Raw genomic sequence first — 23252 nt, 5'->3', positions numbered from 1 at the left:
GATGTCAAATCAGAAATCACCAAAGTCTTCAAACAAAACTTAAAATATGTGAAGATTTAAGCTATGTGCCTGTAACAAAGGTGTTGTCATTGAAACTCATTCTGCTATAGACACTGCTAAGATTGTCTCCTTACTTGCCGTTACTGATGTTGCTATTTCTTCTGCTCTGCCTAAGAAGTCTGATCCAGCGATCCTCGTCTATGATCTTGATAAAAATCTCACAAAAGAGGACATTTTGAAGGATTTTCAGATTTCAATATAAACGGGTCTACGCGAGTAGCACAGTGGTATCATCACCGTCCTCCTCACAGCGGGTGGAAAAGGTCCGGGTTCGAATCCCGTCGATGAGGCGAAGAACTTTTTTCACTCCGTGGCTGAGTTAGTCGGTCTCAGGCGTACATAGAAAGGTTTTCTCCCCAAAATCTGGGGTTTTGCGTCCAGCAAAACAGACAAATCGACCATAGAACACACACAATTAACAGCCATAAGACACAGCACGGCATATGAATTTAATTATTCGGGTGGCCTAAAAATAACACTTTGGTTTTTTTTTTTATTTTAATATGAACGACCTTTCTAAAAGAATTAATCTTTCGCTTCACTACGAAATTCAGAAGAGGGGACTTTGAGAGTTTAAGGCGCTATATGGCATCTCTGAATTTCGGGGGGGGGGGATTGCCGAGGAATGGGAATACATTTGAATTATCGAATACTTTTAAAGCAAAAATCACAGAAGCCATGAATGCATACATACCTTTTAAGAAACTATTGCAGCAGCAGGAGGATGCCAAAATGGATGACTGCACAGCTGGCTGGTCAAGTAGACCAGAAAAGGATAGCCTGGGACAGTTACAGAGCGACGAAAAGTACTGAAGCCTACAACAAGTACAAGTTCATCCGTAATAGTACCACAGATAAGGTCGGGGAGGACAAGGTTGCGTATAAGAAAGCAGTGGCTAAGAGATCAAAGAATGGGAACAAGGAATGTTTCATATATGTGAATACAACGAAGAGGAAAGCTAATTATATCGGTCCCTCGCCCACTGGGTGTGGAAAAGTCTTAGATAATCTAGCTGATGTTGCGGATGAATTGAACAGGTACTTTGCACCGGTCTTTACTTACGAAAAACCCTTCATTCTGAGAAGAGGCTGAGCCATATGAAATTAGCGATGTCGTAATTACAGATGATTATTTATCAGAAAAACTTTTGAGCATAAAGGCAAGTAAGGTTCCCGGAGTTGATGGCATAAAGCCTGTAGTTTTGAGAGAGTGTGCGAGGGAGTATATTGAGCCATTGAGGTTAATTACGAAGGCATCTTTCGATTCAGGAGAGATTCCTTCAGCCTGGATAAATGCCAATGTATGGCAATACATAAAAGTTTTTCTAAGAGGGAAGTCAGTAACTAACAGACCGGATATTCTGACTTCAGTGGTAGGAAGAAAAATCTTAGCGGCAGTGATTGAGTGCAATCCGGGGACATTTAGATAGATATGGCATTCTGAAGGACACACAATGTGGCTTTGTTAAGGGAAAATCATGTTTAACTAACTTAGTAGACTATTTTGACACAGTTACTCATGAGATGGATTTAGGAAACAATTTCGACGTAGTTAATTTGGATTTTAGGAAAGCATTTGACTCCATCCCTCATGAGAGGTTACTGTATAAGCTTGAACAAGTTGGGATTATTGGTAAGATTCTAAGATGGATTGCTGGATGGTTGCAGGGCAGAAGGCAGATAGTTGTGATTAATGGATATTCTTCAGATTAGTGGAAATGGCTTCAGGAGTGGATCCCTCAAGGACAACAGTTGCTTTTCATTTCCATAAATGACATCGACAAAGGGTTAGAAGGCATGATGTCAAAATTTGCAGGTGACGTAAAGTTTGTCAGAGTTGTTAATGATCAGTGACAAGCAGCCCTCCTGGCTGATTTGAACAGACTTCAAAGATGGTTAGAGAAGCTATGTTTTAATGCTGCTTAATGCAAGGTCTTATACTTGAGAATAGCAACCCCCAAAATAAATTATACCCTTGGTGGGGTTGAATTAAGAACAGTGGAGGAGGATAGGGATCTGGGAGTTACAATAAGGACAGATATGAAGTTTTCTGAACAGTGTAAATAGGCAGCGAGGAAAGCCCTTGGTGTCCTATCGATGAGTTATCGAACGTTATCCTGTAGAGATAGGGAGGTCATAATCCCACTGTATAAGACAATTGTAAGATTGTCTTATACAGTGAAAAGACACTGAGCTTCTTTAAAGGGTCCAAAGACCGAAAACTCGAATGGTGAGAGCGGCAGAAGAAGGACCGTAGGAGAAAAATCTCCGAGTATGTGGGTTACAGAGCTTGGCAACCAGGCACCTTAGAGTTGACCTGATTGAGATTTATAAGGTTCTGAGAGGGATTAGCAAAATGAATGAATTCTCACTATTATAAAGAGTTCTAGAACTAGGGGTAATAAATTCAAATTACAGGGGTTAAGGTTTAGATTGCATTGCAGGAAGTTTTCTTTTCGCCAGCCAGTCGTTGATTTCACAGGTTCTAACGTGGGGAACAAGATGCCCTTGCAAGTAGTTGAGGCTGACTGAATAAATTCAGAGGTCAACTGGATAGTTACCGGTTTAAGAAAGGAAGGAAGCATATAATTTGTATTTTCTTATCTATCTACTTTGGTACATAAGAAAAATCGGTGAACTGCAGCTCCTCTATCTAGAGTTTACAGCCAAGTTTCGCTCATTTCTGTGATTACATGTCTTGGCTATAGCCATACCGCAGCTAAGTGCGAACAAGAATAGCCCACAATTGGCCACTGTGTTAAACGTGGCCATGTCTATAGTGAGTACCCCCTCAAAGTCAGAATGACCTGTTTGTGAAACCGTCTATCCAGGATAAAAGATTTCATGAATTCTGTTCAGGATCTGAACTGTCCTGAATTTATAAGCGCTAAGGAACTTATACTTATAAAAAGTAATTATGAATAATATCTAATACTCAGGCTACTTTCACAGGTTCCAATACTAACGTGGGGAACTTGCATATTCGAAAGTTAAATGCACAACGATCCCGTCTTGTTACTGCTGACGAGGTGCATCAGTCATTAGGCTCCTTGAATTTGGATATCATTGCTCTCCAGGAACCGTATTATCATTCTGGGAAGGTTTCTGGATATCCACTTTGCTTGCAGATTGTGCAGCCTAACCATTCAAATCCTTGCTGTGCCTTAATTATAATCAATTCTGTTCTTAATGTCATCAAAATCAATAGTCTGACGTCACAGTACAATGTATTCATGTCTCTACAGCTCATTTTACTTACTTTCTGGTTTTTTTTGCTTTACTGTCCTCCTACAATGAACAGTGCTACATTACCTTAATAATGTCATATCCATGGTTGGTTCTGCATACCTTATTATTATGTCAACACTAAGTCTAAAATTTTGTTTAGCTCCTTCACTGATGCAAAAGGCAAGTTAATTGGAGAATTTCCCCTCTCACATCAGTTAGTTGTCTGCAGTCATCCTAATACGCCACTCACTACCACTCACTCAACTAATGGTGATAGCAATATTACAGTAACATCACCCACTAATGCCTCCGCCATATCTGATTGATCTGTTGACCCAAATTTCTATTCTATTCTAGTCTAGCGATCACAGAACCATTACTTTTGTTGTCAAATCTTCATCTCCTATTGTCTCAGCTCCTATTGAAGATCTTCGCCTATTCTCTTTTTGTAGCATTCGTTGGGATCGATTTTAAATGCCATTAAGTCCTCTTTTTCTAAGCTTCATAACCTTTCTAAATTATCTGCTGAAGATTACGCAACTTACGTTACTGATGCTATATTCAATGCCAGTTGTCATGCATCTAGACTTAAAGTTGTACTAAAAACCCAACACCTTGGTGAACTCACCATCTTACGTCGTCGAGTATTTCGAGCACGTCAGAACCTTCAGTGTCACGGACGAAGCTTGTCACCCGAGGATATGGAGCAACTGAGGAATGAATACTGTGCTCTCAAGAAAGAGTACGTAAAGGCCATCAATCACATTAAAAGGACTGCCTGGTGCTCATTTGTCATCTCCACTGCTAATTCTAATCCCTGGGGTTTAATTCAGCCACTCAAAAGAAATAAAATTCATTCCTCTGAAATCTCTCTCTCTCTCTCTCTCTCTCTCTCTCTCTCTCTCTCTCTCTCTCTCTCTCTCTCTCCTAGACTCCAACTGTCAACTCCATCTTAGTTGCTTTATTACCACGGATGACCTGAGCTTCCTGAACACAAGCAGATCAGGAGTAACAATGATTCTAACGTATCCTCGGTCATCACCACAGCTTTCACACAGCCAGAAGTCGACACTGCAATTTCCAAAATCAGGATTAATGAAAGCAGTCCTGGTTTAGATAGCTTAGAAGGCACTTTTATTAAAAAAAGAGGGGGAGACAAACTGTTTCCTTCCGTCTTAGTAACTCTATTCAACAAGTGCTGAAATGAACAGGTTTTTTCCACTATTTGGAAAACATCTCAAAGAAAATCGCAAAAGCTTACCGTCTAATTGCTTTACTGTCAAATCAAGGTAAAATTGTGGAATGTCCTTATGACTTATTGCTGTCCGCTTGGACTCTCTTTTTACTAACTTCTCATTAAAATCACTAGAGCAGTTTGGGTTCCATGCCATTCGCGATACTGAAAAAGCTCTGGTCGAACCCCTTTTCCGTGTTTCCAGATGCACTTTCAGTTACACAATGGCTGTACTGTATTTGCTTTCTCTGGAGAATTTACTGTTGGTAACAGCTTTAAAATCTTACACGTAGTTACTTTTGTCAACGCTCAGTTCAAATTATTTCTCGAATTAAGAAAATCGGCCGTACTGTTTCATGTGGATGCCCTCAAGGTTCTGTCCTTGGATCACTCGTCTGGGATTTCGTTTTGGACGAGTAATTCTTCGCGCTACTGCTAATACTTCAAGAGTCGCTAATGCTATTGACTTTACCCTTTTGGTTTATGGGAACTCATGTTCCTCTCTAGAAATATCTGCTAACAAAATTGACTGATTTATGTTCTTGGGTTAGCATAAATCTCTGATTTATGCTAGCCCAAGAACATATTTCGCACCTGCATGATAAATTATTTCATACACATCTACGATCGTCAGCCGCTCTAACCAATCTTGGGTCTTAATCATTGTGCCCCCCCCCGTCTCTTATATAAAGTTGTGTTTCTCCGTTTCTGCAACTATGGTGCTGGCGCCCGGTTTTGGTACGTTAAAAAGGTTTATCTCTGGAAAAAATTATCATCTATTCAGCGATGCATGCTTTTGGTGATGAATCGATCGTGTCGAACAGTTTAAACAGCTGCGCTTCAAGTCATTAATGACTATCTTCCACTAGACTCCACATAATCTGCCGTGGATTTTGTTTCTATCTTCGTCAGTCAAGAACGATTACCCTTTTTGGATACACTTTAAATGCTCAGTGTGACACTAAAATTAAAAAAAAAAAAAAAACGCTGCTGGAACTACCTTGTTCAACTCTGGCAGGATCGTTGGTAGTACTTACAAATGTCTGTTCATTTATTCCATTGGTTACTTTTGCTCTGAAAAAAAAAAAAAAAAAAAAAAAAAAAAACGTTTTAAAATGGGTTTCCTCAAGTTTAAGCACACTTTTCTTACCGACTGGGCATACTCACTTCGAACTAAACTTATGACCTCTAATTCGCCTGATTCGCCTTATTGTTTCTGTCACCAACCTGAAGATTGTGAGCATGTCCTCTTCAATGGGCTGTATAGTAATCTTCGTCAGCTTCTTCTCTCTTGCACTCCATTTTTCCCTCAGAACAAATCATCTCTTCTGTCATCAAAGGAAATATTTAACCTTCTTCAGGACTTTGCTTGCAAGATATTTACCCGCAGTAAACAGATTATGGTTTCTTGAGAATCCAGTGATTCCTCTGCTCTGGCATCCATCTCCCTGAAGGTCCCAGTTGAAGAAATTACTTAGACTAAAGATCTACGCCGCCGTCTGCTTCCGAGCTACAACTCTGTCTGATGAATTCTATTGAATCCTTTCTGGACCGTCTCTCCACCATTACTGCTGGCCTCAGACTGGCTCTGAGGCGGGATTATTGCTGGTACAGGTTTGCTTATGTGCTTGTGCGGGATTCCTCCTCATCTTTTTTGCTTTTCTAACCTGGTCTTTTAATTTCCGTCTATCCTATCCTATCGTCTGCGCGGTAGCACAGTGGTATCGTCACCGTCCTCCCCGCAACGGATGGAAAAGGACCGGGTTTCAATCGCGTCGATGACGCGAGGAACTTTGTCGCTTTTTTCATTCCGTGGCTGAGTTAGTCGGTCTCAGGCGTAGATAGCAACGTTTTCTTCCCTAACAACTCGGTTTTTTCCGTCAAGCAAAACAGGAAAATCGACCAGAGAACACGCGCAATTTATAGTTATAATACAAATATGATATATGTAAGAGATTACGGGTGGCCCTAATATAATAATTTGAATTTGAATATCCTATCCTATCGTCTGCGCGGGTGCACAGTGGTATCGTCACAGTTCTCCCCACACCGGGTGGAAAAACCCCGGTCGAATACCGTCGATGACCTGAGGAACTTTAGTGGGCTTTTTTCACTCCGTGGCTGAGTTAGTCGGTCTCAGGCGTAGATAGCAATGTTTTCTTCCCTAACAGCTGGGTTTTTTTCCGTCCAGCAAAACAGGCAAATCGACCAGAGAACACACGCAATTTAGTGACAAAATAAATATATAGGTAGACGTAATCATTTACTGGTGGCCCTAATTATATTCATATTCATATGTTAAAATTAGCGGACCCCAAGGTTTTCCCCATTAGCCGCTCGTAAACGTCTTGTGGTGAAGCCTACGCAAATGCCGGTCATGCAAGGCGGCCAGGTTCAACTTACATCTTACCACTCTTACAGATGTAAAGGCTCTGTAAGAGCAATTGAGAAGAAATAGAAAGGGTATATACAGGTTAGGTAAAGTATGGACAATGGATGGGATTGGGTAAATAGAGTAGAAAAGAGAAGGATCACAGAGGGACCCATCATGAAATAGAAGTTAGTAGAATGAAAAAGAAAAAAGTAGCAGTGTAGAAAGTGAAAGTTGTCTTCCTGTCACTTCTTCAAATTCTGAAGAAATGAAATTGTTTACAGCGTGTATTTACATCATATAAAACAGCAAAAGTAGTAGTAGTAGTAGTAGTAGTGGCATGTGATGCAAGAAAGCAAGTGTATCAGCTTATGCAGCATCAGCCAAAAAAAAAAAAAGCACACCATTCTTCCAAATGAATGTCCAGTTCCTCTTTAAATTTATTCAACCTATCAACTTCCACAACGACAGATGGAAGTTTGTTCCAGCAATTAACCACCCGCTGGCTAAAGGAAAATTTCAGCACATCTATTCTACATCTGTCTTTTCTTAATTTGAATTTATGCCCCCTTAGGTTCGTAATCTGAACAAGTGGAAGGATCCCATTAGAATTCAGCGTACTCAACCCATTCAAGGCCTTATACACCTCAATCAGAGTCACGACAGAAATGAAGTAATGTACAGCATATAATTACATCAAATAAAAGCAGGAGTCATCGTCCAAACATATCTTCAAACCTTGAAGAAATGCAATTATTTACAACATGAAAAGTTACATCATATGGAAACTGTATACAGGGTGATTCACTACCAGTGCGACAAACTTGCAGGAGGTGTAGGGGGCACAAAGATGAATCGGAATCACGTAGCATTGCAGGGTCCGAAATGCCTTCGTCATGCGGTAGAGGACGTTGAATGGGGGTCGCGTGAACAGCGATCTGGCTGGAAGTCAGCATTTGCGAACCGTTTCTGTTGAAGAAACCAAGTAGCAAAAGTACTCCGGAGTGGATAATCCACGGGCTCCAATGATTGGACGCGTTGCAGATGGTATGAACTCATTTGGCTTGTTGGCAGTATCCTCCATACAGTGGATTGGGAAATATCCAATCGTTGGCCTATCGCTCGAGTACTCGTACTTGGATTGCCTTCTTGCAAGGCGTAGGACATTCTTCTCATTGTCTGGCGTCCTCGTCGTTCGCTCTCGATTCATGGTACCTTTCGTGGAACAACCAGTCTCACGTAACCTTCTCTGCACACGTGCGAAAATCGTATGATGAGGAGCACGCCTGTGCGGGAAACGTTCCTGGTACAAGCGCAGAGCGGCGCGCCCGTTACAGTTCGCAGCTCCATACGCGAGGTGCATGTCGGCCAGTTCAACGTTTGAATACTCGTCCATCCTACTGCCTCGGGAACCGATTCGCAAATGCTGACTTCCAGCGGGATCGCTGTTCACGCGACCTCCCGTTCAACGTACTCTACCGCATGAAGAAGGCATTTTGGACCCTGCAATGCTATGTGATTCCGATTCGTCTTTGTGCCCCCTACACCTCCTGCAAGTTTGTCGCACTGGTAGTGAATCACCCTGTATATGACATCGGGAGTTGGTTTCCAGACACATCTTCATTGAAAGCTTTGAAGAAAAGCAATGATTTACAACATAATTTACAGCATATTACAGTTTATATAGCATTTACCTTACATAGTAATTCCTAATAACAAACAACACATCAAACTGACACCATAAGACTACAAAAATGACAAGTTAAATAAACAATTCAGAAAATTTAAATAGACAATTGAACGGTGACCCTAATATCATAATTTGTTTTTTTTTTTTTTTTTGTTTTTTTTTTTTTTATCCTATCCCATCAGGTGTTTGCTAGAGGATTGTTTGTGTGTGTGTGTGTGCCTGACTTCAGATTTCGGGAGCGGGATTACGTTTTCTTTTTTTTTTTCTTTTCTTTTTTTGGAATGGTCCCAAGCTCACTTTGATTCGGTACGACATTGTAAAGGTGGGCTCTGGTACGTACATAGTTGTGGCGCACCTCAAGCTGATCAGTGCAATAGAATGTACAATAACGGATCCTTTACTGTCCTGTTAGGACAGTAAAGGATCCGTTATTGTTAGGAAAAAACATGTGTGAACGTTAACAAACAAACAAAACGGTGAGCGAATACCCGTTTAAAAATGCCCTTAACATGCTTAAAGCGGCGTTATATACAGGTTGCAGAATTTTGGAATGTTGCAAGTTGGATGACCAAAACGCGAACTCGCCGTTCGTGTGTTTCGTGATGTGTGAACAGTTGGATTTTGTTTGCAGCAATGGGTTCTTGGACACGTCGTTAGGGGTTTGCTTAGATCAGAAGAACATCAGAATGGGAGGATCAATGGATTCGCAAGATCCACTGATCTTGAAGATCGGTATATTCTTCGTATGCAGTTGTCGGGAAGCATAATTATTATTTTATTTTATTTTATTATTTTATTTTTTTTTTGGTCTGCTCCTCGTGGCAATCTGTCGTTATCAGCGACTGCAGTGGTGCAAGGAGAGAGTTTGATCGTCTTTAGTGATGAATCACGTTTCTGTTTGAAATCCAACGACGGCCACATCTGCAGACACAAAAGACAGAAATATTGGGCTAACATCAGAAATCACAGTATGGAGGGCCTTCACTTAGAATAGTTGTTAGTCTCTAGCTTTTTTGATGGCAAGATGTTATATTCAAACCATTCAGAGACCAATGCTTCTGCCCTTTCTATGCTCTGTCCCAAATACTGCTTTTCGGCAGGATAATGCAGTGGCAACATACGATTCTCATGTTCCGTGATATGTGGTGTCATGCTAGGGTCATCCACGAACCAACTCAACTGCCCATTTCTAATAAGTCCACAAATTGCATATGTTCTCTGGTCAACTTGGCTGTTTTGCTGGGAAAAAACCCTGATTTTCCGAGGCGTCAGAACCTGCTGTCTGCGCCTGAGACCAAATAACTCAGCCGAGGAGTGAAAAAAAAAAAAAAATAATAAATAAATAAATAAACCCATAAAAGTTCCTTGTGTCACTGAGGACAGTGCTTTTAACTACTGTGCTACTCACGTAGGATGTTCCTTGATGTGATAGGACAATCACTGACTCTGCCTTTCAGTCCCGTTGCCGACAAATTCACAAGTGTAAGAAGCATGGCTGAATATTCACCAAGATGACATTTTTCACTTTCTCGACTACCTGCAGCGAACCTTTGGTGACAAGTATCGCTATTTGGTGGCAATCCGTATTAATGTGACTATATTTTCATAAGTATATAATGCCGAGTCGATGCATTTAATCATTTCTTGCATGGCTCAGAATGAAAGCCCGAAACCGTTTCAGTTCGGCATACACATCTTTAATTTCACGTACTGTATATGCATTAACTGCTTCTACACGTATTATTATGACTATTATTTCTGATTATGAGTATCATTGCACGTATTATGATTATCTTTCTGTTTTGTAAAATTTTCCATTTCGAACCCTGATTGCTTGTATAAAATGACATATATCACTCCTCTCATTTGGAGCTTGAAGCAAGCATTCCTAAGAGGTGGATAAATTTCAATGACGAACAATGCAAATTGGTACAGGTATTATATCATTATCAGTTTGGTTTATTTTAACATAATACATATAAAATGCCTCTATTCTTAATTTTACTGGGCGGTAAACCAAGTTTTGTGTTTAACTTGTTTGATATAATTAAAGATTGCCTGATAAGATAGATTAAAAAATGATGATGGATCAAGAATTTCAAATACATTTATCAATATCCTAATACTTATGATGTATGAGTTTATTTTTATAGAAATAATGTATAATCTATACTGTAGGCATTTGTCAGCTGTGCCTGGGGAATCCACAACGTGGGATATGTCATGATATGTTTTGGAGTAGCAGATGCATTAGGCTCGGTGTCCTTTGGCCCTCTTATCAAACTGTTCGGTAGAGTGTCTATATTTATTGGAGGTGCATTAATTAACGTGTCTATGATCATTGCTATGTTTTTATGGCAGCCTTCTAAAGAAAACGTAACATTATTTTTCGTAATTTCTGGTCTCTGGGGGCTTGGAGATGCAGTGTGGCAGACCCAAATCAATGGTAAGTACAAGTGCATTCATTTTATTTACAATTTTTCGCGATTCTGAGTTTATCATAAGTTAAACTACAATCCTAGTAGTATAATCTACTTTAATCCGATGCAAAAAAAGCAAGCTAATACAGCATCAGCAAAAAAAAAAAAAAATTTAATTAAAAAAAAAAAATTCCCATCCATTCACTCCAAAAGTTTGTTTAGTTCTTCCTTTAATTTATTTAAGCTATCAACTTCCACAAAAAACAAATGGAAGTTTGTTCCAGAAAACAACCACCCGCTGCCGAAAGGCAAATTTCCGTACATCTATTCTACATCTGTCTTTCCCCAATTTTTAATTTATGCCCCTTCAGGAGCGTAATCTGAGCACGAGGAAGAATCCTATCAGAATTGAGCTTGATCAAACCTTATACACCACAGTCTCCAGACGCTGCAATTTGAAAAACTTAAGCCTTCCTTGGTAAGAGCAACCCTTATCAATCTCGCTGCCCTTCTCTGTACTCGTTCCAGCAGCTCGAACGAGTACAGAGAAGGGCAGCGAACACATCCTTCCTAAAATAAAGGCCTCGAGGCCTGAATGCAGTATTCAAGGTGTGGCCTCACGTTTCCTTATACAAAGGAATAATCACCTTTTTATCCCTGCATATCATTGACAAACCCCTTGAGCTGCTCTGTCAGCCTATCTGCACTGCTCTGAACACTTCCTATCTGACTACACAATCTGACCCCACGTCTTTTTCATTCTTCCCTGTACTGATTGTAGTACCGCACAGTTGCAATGTTACTCTGGAGTTACTGTAACCCACATGCAGTATTTGCATTTGTCAATGTTAAACTTCAGTTGCCACCTATCAGCCCAACTGACCGACTTTTCTTGATCCTGCTGCAGTAGGGTAGCGTCATTAACAACTCTGCCGAACTTCATATCGTTTGGAAACTTGGACATTAAACCTAATATACCTTCATCAATATCCTTGATAAGTATAGAAAACAATGGCCCAACACTGAACCCTTGGGGACTCCACTAATAATATTAGTCCACAAAGAACAGTGTCCATTGATTACCACTGTGTCTTTTCCCACTCAACCATCCTTTTATCCATAGCAGCAACTTGCCCTTAATGCCATACTACTCCAATTTGTACAGTAGTCTTCCATATGCAACAGTATCGAAAGCTTTCCTGAAATCCAAGTATATATGAGATCAAAATTATATTTTGGATCCAGTTCCTTTTGACCACATCATAGTATCCAAACAAATTGATCAGACAATATTTCCCCTTAACAATGCTATGTTTGAACTATAACTGCAGTCTTGTAAACATGATCCTCCAAAGCTTCTTTAACCATTGACTCCATAATTTTCCCCGGAACAGAAGTTAAACTAACAGGTCTGTAATTACTCGTGTTACCCTCTGATCCCCCTTTGTGAATTGGGGAAACATTTGCACCGCTCCAGTTCGTGGGGACCTCCCCTGAGTCCACCCCCACCGATACCCTCATAATAATGGATAAGAGTTTGCTTATTTCCTTTGCTGCCTCTTTTTATACAGGGTGTTTCAAAAGTGATGGTCAATAATTTAAAGGTGAACTGTACAGACTACAATATACAAAAAAGCCTAGTAAACATGGGTCCTTAAGTGAATCGTTTTCGAGATATTGCACATTTCTAGTTCTGATCCACCACTAACAAGGTGAATTGTACAGAGGTGGGATCCACCACTGACAAGGTGAACTGTACAGAGTTAGGATGAACCAATGACTTAGTTGTTTAGGTTAGGTTATGCTCATTCTCTCTGTTTCCTCTCACGCAATGCTCTGAGACGTAGCAGGCATACTAGTACTCGCCAAAGGATAGTCAACATGGAAAGAGGTTACAGCAACGAAGAGTATGCGGACATGCACTTTATGTATGGTAAAACCAATGGCAGTGCACGCGAGGCTGAACGTTTGTACCAAGAAGCATTTCCCCGCCGAAGGCCGCCCAACAGGCGCACATTCATCAGGGTACATCAACGCGTTAGAGAACATGGGCACTTCGCACGTGGAGCACGAGCAGGTAGACCCAGAAGCATAACACCTGATGTTGAGGAAAGGGTGTTAGAAAGAACATCCTGTAACATGTAACATCTGTAAAATCCTGTTGTGTTGAACCCAAAAATTAAAAATGTATTATCTTATGTTTAATAAAACCACTCTTAGCAAAGGATTCACAACTTTTTGCTAAACTAGTGCTCCCACAGTCAGTGGCAGATCTTACCAGAAAATGTGCATTATCTCGAAAATGGTTCATTTGCGGCCCGATGTTCACTGGGACTTTTTTGCTTATTTTAGTTTGTACTTTTCACCTTTAAATTATTGACCATAATTTTTGAAACACCCTGTATAACTGGATAGATCCCATCTACCCCATGTGCCTTTTTTACGTTTAACTTCTACAATCTCTCCTCTACTTTGCTCTCAGTTATTACAAAATAATTTAGTTTGATAACTTTTGGCCCACAGTTTCCCACAGAATTCCTCATGTGTGAACCTAGATGCAAAATACTCATTCAATTTGTCAGCTACCAAGCAGGATCATCAACAGTCGAACCATCGATATCAAGTGGAGAAATCTGGTTCATCCCCTTCATTCTAGAGGTTACATAAGAAGTCTTTGCTGTTTTTCTTTGCAACCTTTGACGGAGATTTCTCGTAATGAACACTCACTTGCTCAATCTCCTTTTTGACTTAATTACAAACTAGCTTATATCTACCATAGGTTTTGTGCAGCCTGATAATTTATATCGATCTGACTTGCATTCAGGCCTAAATTTTGGACAGTATTTCTTAGTTGGTAAAAAGTCTAGTAGTTTCTAAGATTAATTCATTGAATCCTTCCAATTTAGAATATTCCAATTTAGAATATGTTGCTGGTAACATCATCAGTTGGTCCCACCATAGAGAATTTACAATGTCTTAAACCAGTGTAGTTACCTGTACAAAAGCAAAAACCCTTCCCTTTATTCCTGATGGTAGTTTCTAGTTTCATCTTTAAGTAAATCCCACATCAGTTCACTGTGATCATTTCCACCAAGTGGATCCTTTATCTGCAGATTCTTAATGCAAGAATAATCACAGCTAATAATCAGATGAAGAGTATTACTCCCTCTGGTTGCCTCTCGAACATGTTGCTGTAGAACTTCTTTAATCATGTGGATTCTATTGATGTTCCCTTACGAATTCCAAGGTAAATCCGAAATTTCGTTCGAGGTGGGCAGGTTATTTTGTGGACTAAATAATTTACGAAATGTACAATAATTCGCTCTCTAAAGCGGAGACGGAAACCCATAAGAGTTATAGAATTAACATTAGAAGAGGCATTTCATGCAAGAAAGTAAGTTTATATAGTATCAGCTGGAAAAAAAAAAAAAAAAAAAAAAATTCCCATTTCACCCATCCACTAACTCCAAACGCTTGTCTAGTTCTGCCTTGAACTTATTTAATCCCATCAGCATTGAGCTTGCTCAAATCATTCTAGGCCTTATACACCTCAATTAGATCAACTCGCAGGTACCTATTCGCCACACGCTGCAATTTGCAGAACTTAAGTCTTTCTTGGTAAGAGAAACCCTTTGTTCCCCTCACCTATCTCGCTGCCCTTCTTTGTACTCGTTCCAGCAGCTCTACATCCTTCCTAAAATGAGGCTTCTAGACCTGTATGCAGTACTCAAGGTGTGGTCTGACCGTTGCCTTATACAAGGGGACAATCACCACCTTACACGTGCTAGAAAATTCCTGTATATCACCGACGAGGCACCATGAGCTACTATTGCAGGCTGTCTGCACTGCTCAAAAAACTTCTTATCTGACTACACAATTACTCTCAGGTCCTTTTCATTCTCTACTACCCTGAGTGTAGTCCCTCACGGTTGGTAGCAATGTCCCAAAGTAATTGGGATATTGCTACATACAGTAGCGGGCAAAAAAACTGCAACTATTTAAAAAGAGTAACATTTTACCTGCTGGATAGATTCCATCCACCCCGGGTGACTTTTTTATGTTTATCCTCAACAATTTCTCCTCCACTTTCCTCTTAGTTATTACAAAATCATCTAGCTCACTTCCAGAGTTTACTTCACCTCTGGTATTCCCCTTCCTGAATAACTCCTGAATAACTCCTCCTGAATACATCATATACAGATGCAAAATAATCGTTTAGTTTGTTAGCCACCTGAGCAGGCTCCTCAACCGTTGAACCATCAATATCCAGTGGACCAATCTGATTCATTCCTTTCCTTCTAGAGTTTAAATAGGTAAAGAACTCTTTTCTGTTTTTCTTTGCATCCTTTGCCAAGGATTTCTCATAATCTGCCTTTGCCTGCATAATCTCCTTTGTAACTTGGTTTCGGACCAGCTTATATCTATCATAGGCTTCCATGTCACCCATTAATTTATGTGTCCCATGCATTTTTCTTCTCAACCATATGTCTCATTAGTTCATCTGATATCCATTTAGGCCAAAACCTTGAACAATATTTCTTAGTTGGTATGTAAAGCCTAGTAGCTTCCAAGATAAGTTGTTTGAATGCTTCCCATTTTGAATTTGCTGTTGGTAACATCATCAGTTGGTCCCACTGTATAGAATTTAAATACTGTCTCAGACCATCGTAGTCACCTTTACGAAAGCAAAAACCCTTCCCTTTACCCATGATGGTAGTTACCTCTTCAGCACACTGCCACCTAGTGGTTCCTTTATCTGCAGATTGTTAATGCACGAAGAATCACTTGTGATAATCAGATCAAGAGTATTATTCCCTCTAATTGCCTCCCGAACATGCTGATGTAGAAAACAATCATCCAATAAATCAACAAAAGCCTTGCTAGTGTGTAAGTGACCAACCCACAAATTCCAGTCAATATCTGGGAAATTAAAATCCCCCATTATAAGACGCTCTGATTTACTGGCCCACTCTATTTACCTATACAGTTTCTTATTATACTCATCAGAGTCATTAGGCCTATAGCATACTCCTACTCTGTATCCTTCTACTATTTTGATCTCCCAATGCTTATATCACACAAAACTGACTCAACACTGCACTGTCCAACGATGTGCACCGGCTTTACTTCCTTTGATTTTATTTGTTTCTTAACTAATAGCATAACCCGTCCTCCCTTCCTGTCCTGTCTATCCTTTCTGTACACATTGTACTCCCCAAATTCCAGTTCTGCATTCCTTATATCTGTGTGAGAGCACGTCTCTGATATCCCAACAATATCTGCCTTTGATGTTTTGAGCAATACCTCAAATTCATCAAATTTATTTAACAAACTGCTAGCATTGGTGTACACGGAAGTATACATGCCCCTGTTCCTATTCTTAGCTACCCTAACACAACCCATGTGTTTACTTGTACGGCAATGACTCCTAGCAGTCTCTGAAATACCCTGCATCTTGTTTTCCAGGCTGCTGCTCATTTCGATAGAAGCAGCAAGAATCACTTTCACCTCTGCCAGTGGCTATTGTTAATCTATTAGTCCTTGTATTCCCCCAAGCTAGCAGTTTTCCGACCCATCTAACACTGCCTCGAGAACATCAGCAAATATTCTTGCACACTTTATATTTAAGTGTATCCCATCCCTGTAGAAGCAGTCTCTCCTGTTAACAAGTACAGACCAGGCTGAAAAAAATTCTTACCCTTCAGCCTTGCACAATCTTTCCAGGGCCAAATTGATCGACAAGGCTCTCATCATATACTCCCTCCTATCGTGTCTGGGCAGCATTGCAGACACTCTCAAATTCAACCCTAATTCACGGCTTTTTTTTCAACAGTGACCTGTACTTGTTAAGTAATTCTGCTGGTCTCCTACTCTTAATATCATTAGTGCCAACGTGTACAACTATATCACCTTTTGTGCCCTTAAAAGATGATATCCCTGCTACAACGTCATAAACCTTTGCCCCTGGCAGACCAACTCTGGTCCTCTTCCATCTATCCTTTTTACATACCATGTTCCCCGTTTCCCTGACAATAGTGTCACCAGCAACTACTAGTTCCTGTGGGACCAGCGCATTCTACCTTGGGGGTTGCCGCTGTCCTGCATGATGACCAAGTGCAAGCTCTGGCTTTGATGTGGGCTGCTGAGAGCTTGATGGGCCCCTTAATTTAGATCCTTCGAGGGTATCCACCCTATCCTTCTAGCTCTCATATAGCCAATAACTACGCTGAGTTGTCGCCTGATTTCGTTACACTCCTTGCATCGCGCACACACAAAGACATCCCCCATGGCAATATCATGTCCCGTACCTGATTGTCCACAAACATCATGCAAGCAGTGCATGATTCAGTGGGCAACTTCCCCCCCCCCCTCAGTTCTCCCCTTCGCCACAGCACTCTCATTAGCTTGAGCCTTTTGCTTTGCTGCTCTGGTCTGAGTCATGATTTCGATTTAATTTCAATAAAATTTCAATTTCAGTACAAAATTAAAACCCTAAACTTGTATCCCAACACAGTTATAACGCTATATATATTTTTCAGTTTAGAGTATTATCAACGAGTTCCGTTTTATAACTTCCGTATCAAGTTGTATTAATTAATTATGTTATGTTTGTAATCTAAGTTGTTATATGTATTTAGTTAAAAGTACAATTTAATTGACAACCAAATTTAACAGAATTAATAGATTTCACTATTTTACTGATTAATTGACAATATTATATTATATGCTGTACTATACTAAGCATACGCTATCTAGTTCGGGATATAACGTTGCATGTATATCAATGGTGGAAAGTTAGGAACGGTAAATTTACGGACACTTAAGTATTAATTAACTTCCAAATCTCGCTCTCTCAATTCAGAATGAACTAAGGATCCTGACTAGATCTATAAGCTACTTATAGAAAATAATTTGCTGTAACAATTGGTCAATAAGGTGGCTAAATATGGCTAAAAAACTTCTCGTTTATTGGAGCTGAAACTTGTAACACGTGGATTTGATACCCTTACTGATACTAAGTAATACCTACAAAATCAATATTTAAGATAATATTTTAAACTGAGTATCGTAACTAGGAATATAAAGCTACTCTAGAAAATAATTTAATATGCCAATTTAAGCTAATAAAACTGAAAAAACTTCCCTATTGCAGGAGCAGTAAAAACTCCACCTGCACAAGGCTACCCTCATCCCTCATTCTCGAGTATGTATCTAGTAGTGTATTGGAATCCAATTTCTGCACAGTTAGCATGGATCACCATAATGCTCACCTTGCAGGCCCTATTATTATATGCTGAGCTTATTCGCATCTTTGTCTGGAAAGAGTAAAATTAGTATCGCACTAAATGTGGAATAAAATTCTCTACTGAATGTACAATGACAGTTCTAACTTACATACTCATCTAGGAATGCTAGCTTAGAAATAGGCAGTGACTTTCCAGTTGTGTGTTTTTGTATGAGTGTTAAGCGCCAAATTAACTAAGGTTAAAGGGGTCAATTAATATTTGTAAATTGTATATATTCTGCGGTCAGTTTGCCTGTTTGCTGGATGAAAAATCCTTGTCTTGGGAGATAATAATAATTATTATTAATAGCCATATGGTGCAAGGAAGCCTGAGGCTTATGCTGCACCAGGAAGAAAAAAGTTCACGAGTTACCCTGAGAGAGATTCAAAAGTAGAAAGGAATCCCCAAGAAAGAGAAGAAAGATGATATCCAGTTCAGGACCCTGGGTGTGCGAAGCCCATACTCCCCAGATTCGAATCTCCGGGGTTAACACCATTCTATTTTTGCACGAGAGCTCTCGTGGATAGCATAATGGTTGTAATAACCGTCCTTCTACCCCGGGTGTAAAACGCCCGAGCTGAATGGAGCAAGTAATTTTTATAGGTGTTTCTTTTTGTTTGTTTTTTTTTTAATAATGTGGCTTAGTCGGTTTCAAGGAAGGGCAGCATGGTTTGTTCTCTCAGAAACTCGTGATTTCTTCCAGAAAACCGACTGAATAATATACGGAACTACAGACATGATATACTCATCATAGCTTTAATGCTTAACACGCATCTAATTTATTTATTTTCTTTTTTCGTTCATCTCCTCGTCAGTCACCAACATAATACATAGCTCTGTTACTTTTGAGATCTTCACTTTATTTCCTGGGCTACTTTGAACTGTAATATTTAAAATAGTAATATAAAATCTACCTGCGTTTTGGAACTTAAGCCTCTCCATTCCCAACTCAATCTGTGAATCGAGGATAACGGTGAAGGTCATCTTTGGCAAAGAATGACCATGCTTAGGTCAGTCTGTCATATTTTGATTTTTCATACTAGAGATCTCCACTCCTCGATTTTATCAACATCGAAACTTTCTCGCCTGGATTTTTTGGGGCCTTTCATTCAGACATATTGATTATTAATTAGAGGTCGCCGTTCTCAGAATTCACGACAAAATGGTTCAGTTTTACTGAGAAAATATGGGAACACAGGTTTTTTAAAATCCTTTTAACAGGAAACACATATGTAAAAATAAATATATATCAATAGCTTTTGGGCATAGGTTGCCCTTCATCAGTTGGAAAGCATTAATACAAAACTCTAAAAATAATGCCCAGTATGGTGGTCATGCAAGGTAAACCATGCAACACAGGTGCAGACAACAATTAGCAGTTGGACATAGAGGCTTGTGGTTGTGACTGCAAAGCTTGAGTTTGCTGGTTGTGCCAATGATTCAGAAAAATGGTTGCTTCAATGACGGGATGGATACGACCCTCCTTTGTTCCAGTTAAAAAAAAAAATCACACGAAATGTAAAGTGACTCTAACCAAACGCAACGATGGTACTGATGAGAGCGGTCAATTATCTTAATGTCGTGCTGCGAGTCAATGTTGTTCTGGGTTGACCAGAGATCAATGAGTCAGCAGAGCAAATAGCTCTCTTGTACTCGGAGACTCGATCTTTGAGCCTTCTTCCAAATTCACCAATGTAGCAGCCAGTGCAATCACGGCAGGAAATGCGCCACTGGTTTGTGGTCTCATTTATCTAAAGCACTGGTAGGATAACCGCACTTAGCCAGATCTGCCTTCAATCTAGTGATCTCAGCAAGCCTCTGATCTGCAGAACTGGAGTGGGTAGAGGCGTGGGGGTAAGCGGTGCACACGCTGTACCAAGAAGCTGACTGTGAGAATGTGCTGACCAATAGTTGGTGAATTGGCCAGAACATATTGGAATGCGATGGACCGAGCTCCTTAGACACGTGCCCTCGTGTCAAATAAGGGTATCATCCAAAAATGGAAAAACATCGTCTGACTCCAGTTCGATGGTGAACCGAATAAAGGGCAAAAGAGGGTTAAGGCATTGCAACAGTAGGTCTCCTGACCCACGGAGAGGAATAGTAACAAACACTTCGTCAACATAGGGACACCAAAATGCTAGTGTCTGGCAGACCGACAAATGCGCGATCTTCTAGTTCCTCCATAGCAAGATCGCCAACATGGCTGCCATTATGAGTGGATACGTTGTTTCATCATTCTGCAATTTTGTATTAAAATATGTGGTTTAAAGTGTTTTTATTACAGGAAAAGTGTATCAACAGGTTTTCAAACATCAGTGGATTTTCTGGGTGAGAAACTTTTATTTGGAATATTAAGCTGAATACAAGTTTATTATCTGTACCCTTCGTCGTCAGACAGGTCACCATGCTGACGATAAGGAAATTTTTTATTTTTATTATTAAGGAGCATTAGCAACTAAGGACATATTGCTCCGGGATATGCGGTGGTCATTCCCTGACCCTTCCGCATCCTCCGTATTTGGTGGTGATGGGCTTGAACCCTGGTCTAATCAAGAAGCGTGTGCTACTCACTGCTGCTCCTTCCCACCTGGCTATGGAGGCACCAAAAAATAGTGACCATAAAGTTACTGGTCACCATGTTTGGATCCAGCTCTTGACTGGGGAAGTATACCGACGTTTGTAACCTTGGACCAAGACTGTGTCCCAACATTTTCAGCAGATTCTGAACATTTATTGAAAAGATACAATTATTTTTGTGCTCCCTGGTGCCATAGACTTACAATGAACAATGGACGGATTCCATCTTCGCTCCTGTTCGTGCAGTGCAAAAGCGGATGCCACCAGTCTTCTGCAGCTGCAAAAACCCCGACAGAAAGTAGTCCAGTCCTTCTAGGGCTGTTTCTTCACCTGGGCGTCTTCCCCCCCCCCCCCCTTCACATGACTGTGAGGTTAGCCCAATCATTGTCCTGAGAGGCTAGTAATTGAGCCACGAACTTGTGGTTGATTTCAAACTTTATCGTTTTGTAACCTCTTCAACCGTATTTGACACAAATCACGTTAATTCGTATGATCCTCATTAATGAACATTTGCTGTCCCGGATGGAGTAGATTATCCTCATCTACTCCATCCGGGACAGCAAATGTTCCTAAGTTAGGAACGAAATCAGCCACCATGGATATAAATGCAAAATCGACAGGTTCAAGACCCAATACAACTGAAGGGTCATTGAGCACCCAACAAGCAACCACCAATACCACAAATGACGAATCTGATATTGAAGTAGTGGAAAATACCGAAGATGTCCGGCCTACACTGGTAACCAAGAGGAAGAAGAAACAGGCAGTTCCCAAATCGGAAAGGGAAATCCGATGGCAGAGGGAACCTAAGGAGCCCCAGGGATCCATATCGGTCAACCGCAAAGACAGCGAAACAACAGGAGACACCAATAGATCCGACCCTCCCCAAGGGCACTGTTCATGAGCAGATGCTGGCTCTGTGCATAGAACTAGAGAACAAACTTAAGGAGTCCTCAAGCTGCATCATATCAACCCTTAGGGCTGACATCATCGGCATCTGGACGAAACTGGAAACCGTCCTGCACAATGTATATGTTGTTGCAGAAAAGGTAACGGCCAAACTACAGGCCTATCAAGAGTGTAGGGGCAAACAAAATGCTACAGCGTGCCCTACATATGCCGCTGCACTGAGGAATACAACTGCCAAACAATCAGGAAGGACTCAACCTACCAGGAATGGAAACAAAAACCGCTGCTGCCAAAGCCACATCTGGTCATTCTGAGACCAGTTAATCTGGACCAACAACACACAAGTGAGGAAGTTAAGAACAGTGATAATGAACCTAGCTGAAGACTTCAAGACAACCAAAATTAAGTCCGTTCAGAAGACTCGAAGCACAGGCGCTGTAATAGAGACGGACACAAAAGATGCAAAAAGGATACTGAACATCCTAAGATACCAAACTTAGGACTTGAAGCGGCCCCTCCAGGGAGTAAAGGGCCAGCATAATAATATATGGCACAGATACAGACTTTACCCCAGAAGCCCTGAGGGAAGAAATATATAGTAAGAACCTGTAACTGAATCGTCTGGAAGAGGAATCGATCAGTCTTATTTCTAAATACCAAACCAAGGCAAGAGTTGGAAGCAGTGTAAACTGGTTTGCTGAACTTGCCCCAACCACACAGAAGACAGTAAGCCAGCACAACAGGATCTTCGTAAATTGTGGCAGCACCGTTTTAGAGAAGATATGGCTGTTCCTAAATGTTACAGGTGTTGTCGCTTCGGGCACACAACACATACCTATACCCAAGCCCAACCAACATGCGACCACTGTGCGGAGAAGGGGCACGACTTCAACTCATGTCCCAAGAAACAGGGCCCACTCTCCTGCACGAATTGCAAGCCGCAGAAACTACAAGTTGACTACTCCATCCGGGACAGCAAATGTGCAGTATACAACAAAGCAAAGAGTACATTCCAACAAAGGATAAATTATGGGGACTATCCATAAGCCATACAATATCGCCAGTCAAGTTTGCTCGATAAACACCCAACGAGCAAAAGCAGTTGCAGCACAGATAAAGAAAATGGCTTATGAGGAGAATCTGGATATCTTACTCCAAGAATCTTACTCCCATGGGACAGAGGTCAGGGGATACCCCATAGTATACAAGATAGTGCAGTGCAGATGGATGGGAAACCCTATGGGCTGCAATCATGGTCAGAAACCCTGAGTATACGGTCACTAAAATTTCTCACTATCGTCTTTCCTGGGCAGCGTGCGCTCACAATGACCACCCCCACAGGGGACTTCTACGTAGTCTCTCTCTCTCTACTGCCGGCCTGGGGAAGATATCCTCCCAACCACTAGATATCTCCAGAGTATCTCACAAGAATACCCAAATGCCAGAATCATGGTCGCTGCTGATGCAAACGGCA

General features: G+C 40.7%; 1 protein-coding gene across 1 annotated transcript in view; it reads left to right on the top strand.

The window, feature by feature from the left end:
- Nucleotides 1-23252, top strand: part of LOC150076528 (N-acetylglucosamine transporter UNC93A-like) — an 83270-nt gene that overhangs the window by 56572 nt on the left and 3446 nt on the right. The window contains exon 3 of the mRNA XM_090387378.1: nt 10762-11029. Within this exon, the coding sequence (XP_090243504.1) occupies nt 10762-11029 (268 nt within the window). The remainder of the gene's footprint in view (nt 1-10761; nt 11030-23252) is intronic.

This window comes from Mastigoproctus giganteus, chromosome 13, assembly GCF_048544385.1.
Source record: "Mastigoproctus giganteus isolate SK-2022 chromosome 13, ASM4854438v1, whole genome shotgun sequence".
Classification (NCBI taxonomy): Eukaryota; Metazoa; Arthropoda; class Arachnida; order Uropygi; family Thelyphonidae; genus Mastigoproctus; species Mastigoproctus giganteus.
The sequence above is the reverse complement of the archived record's forward strand: the minus strand, read 5'-3'. Positions and strand labels throughout refer to the sequence as shown.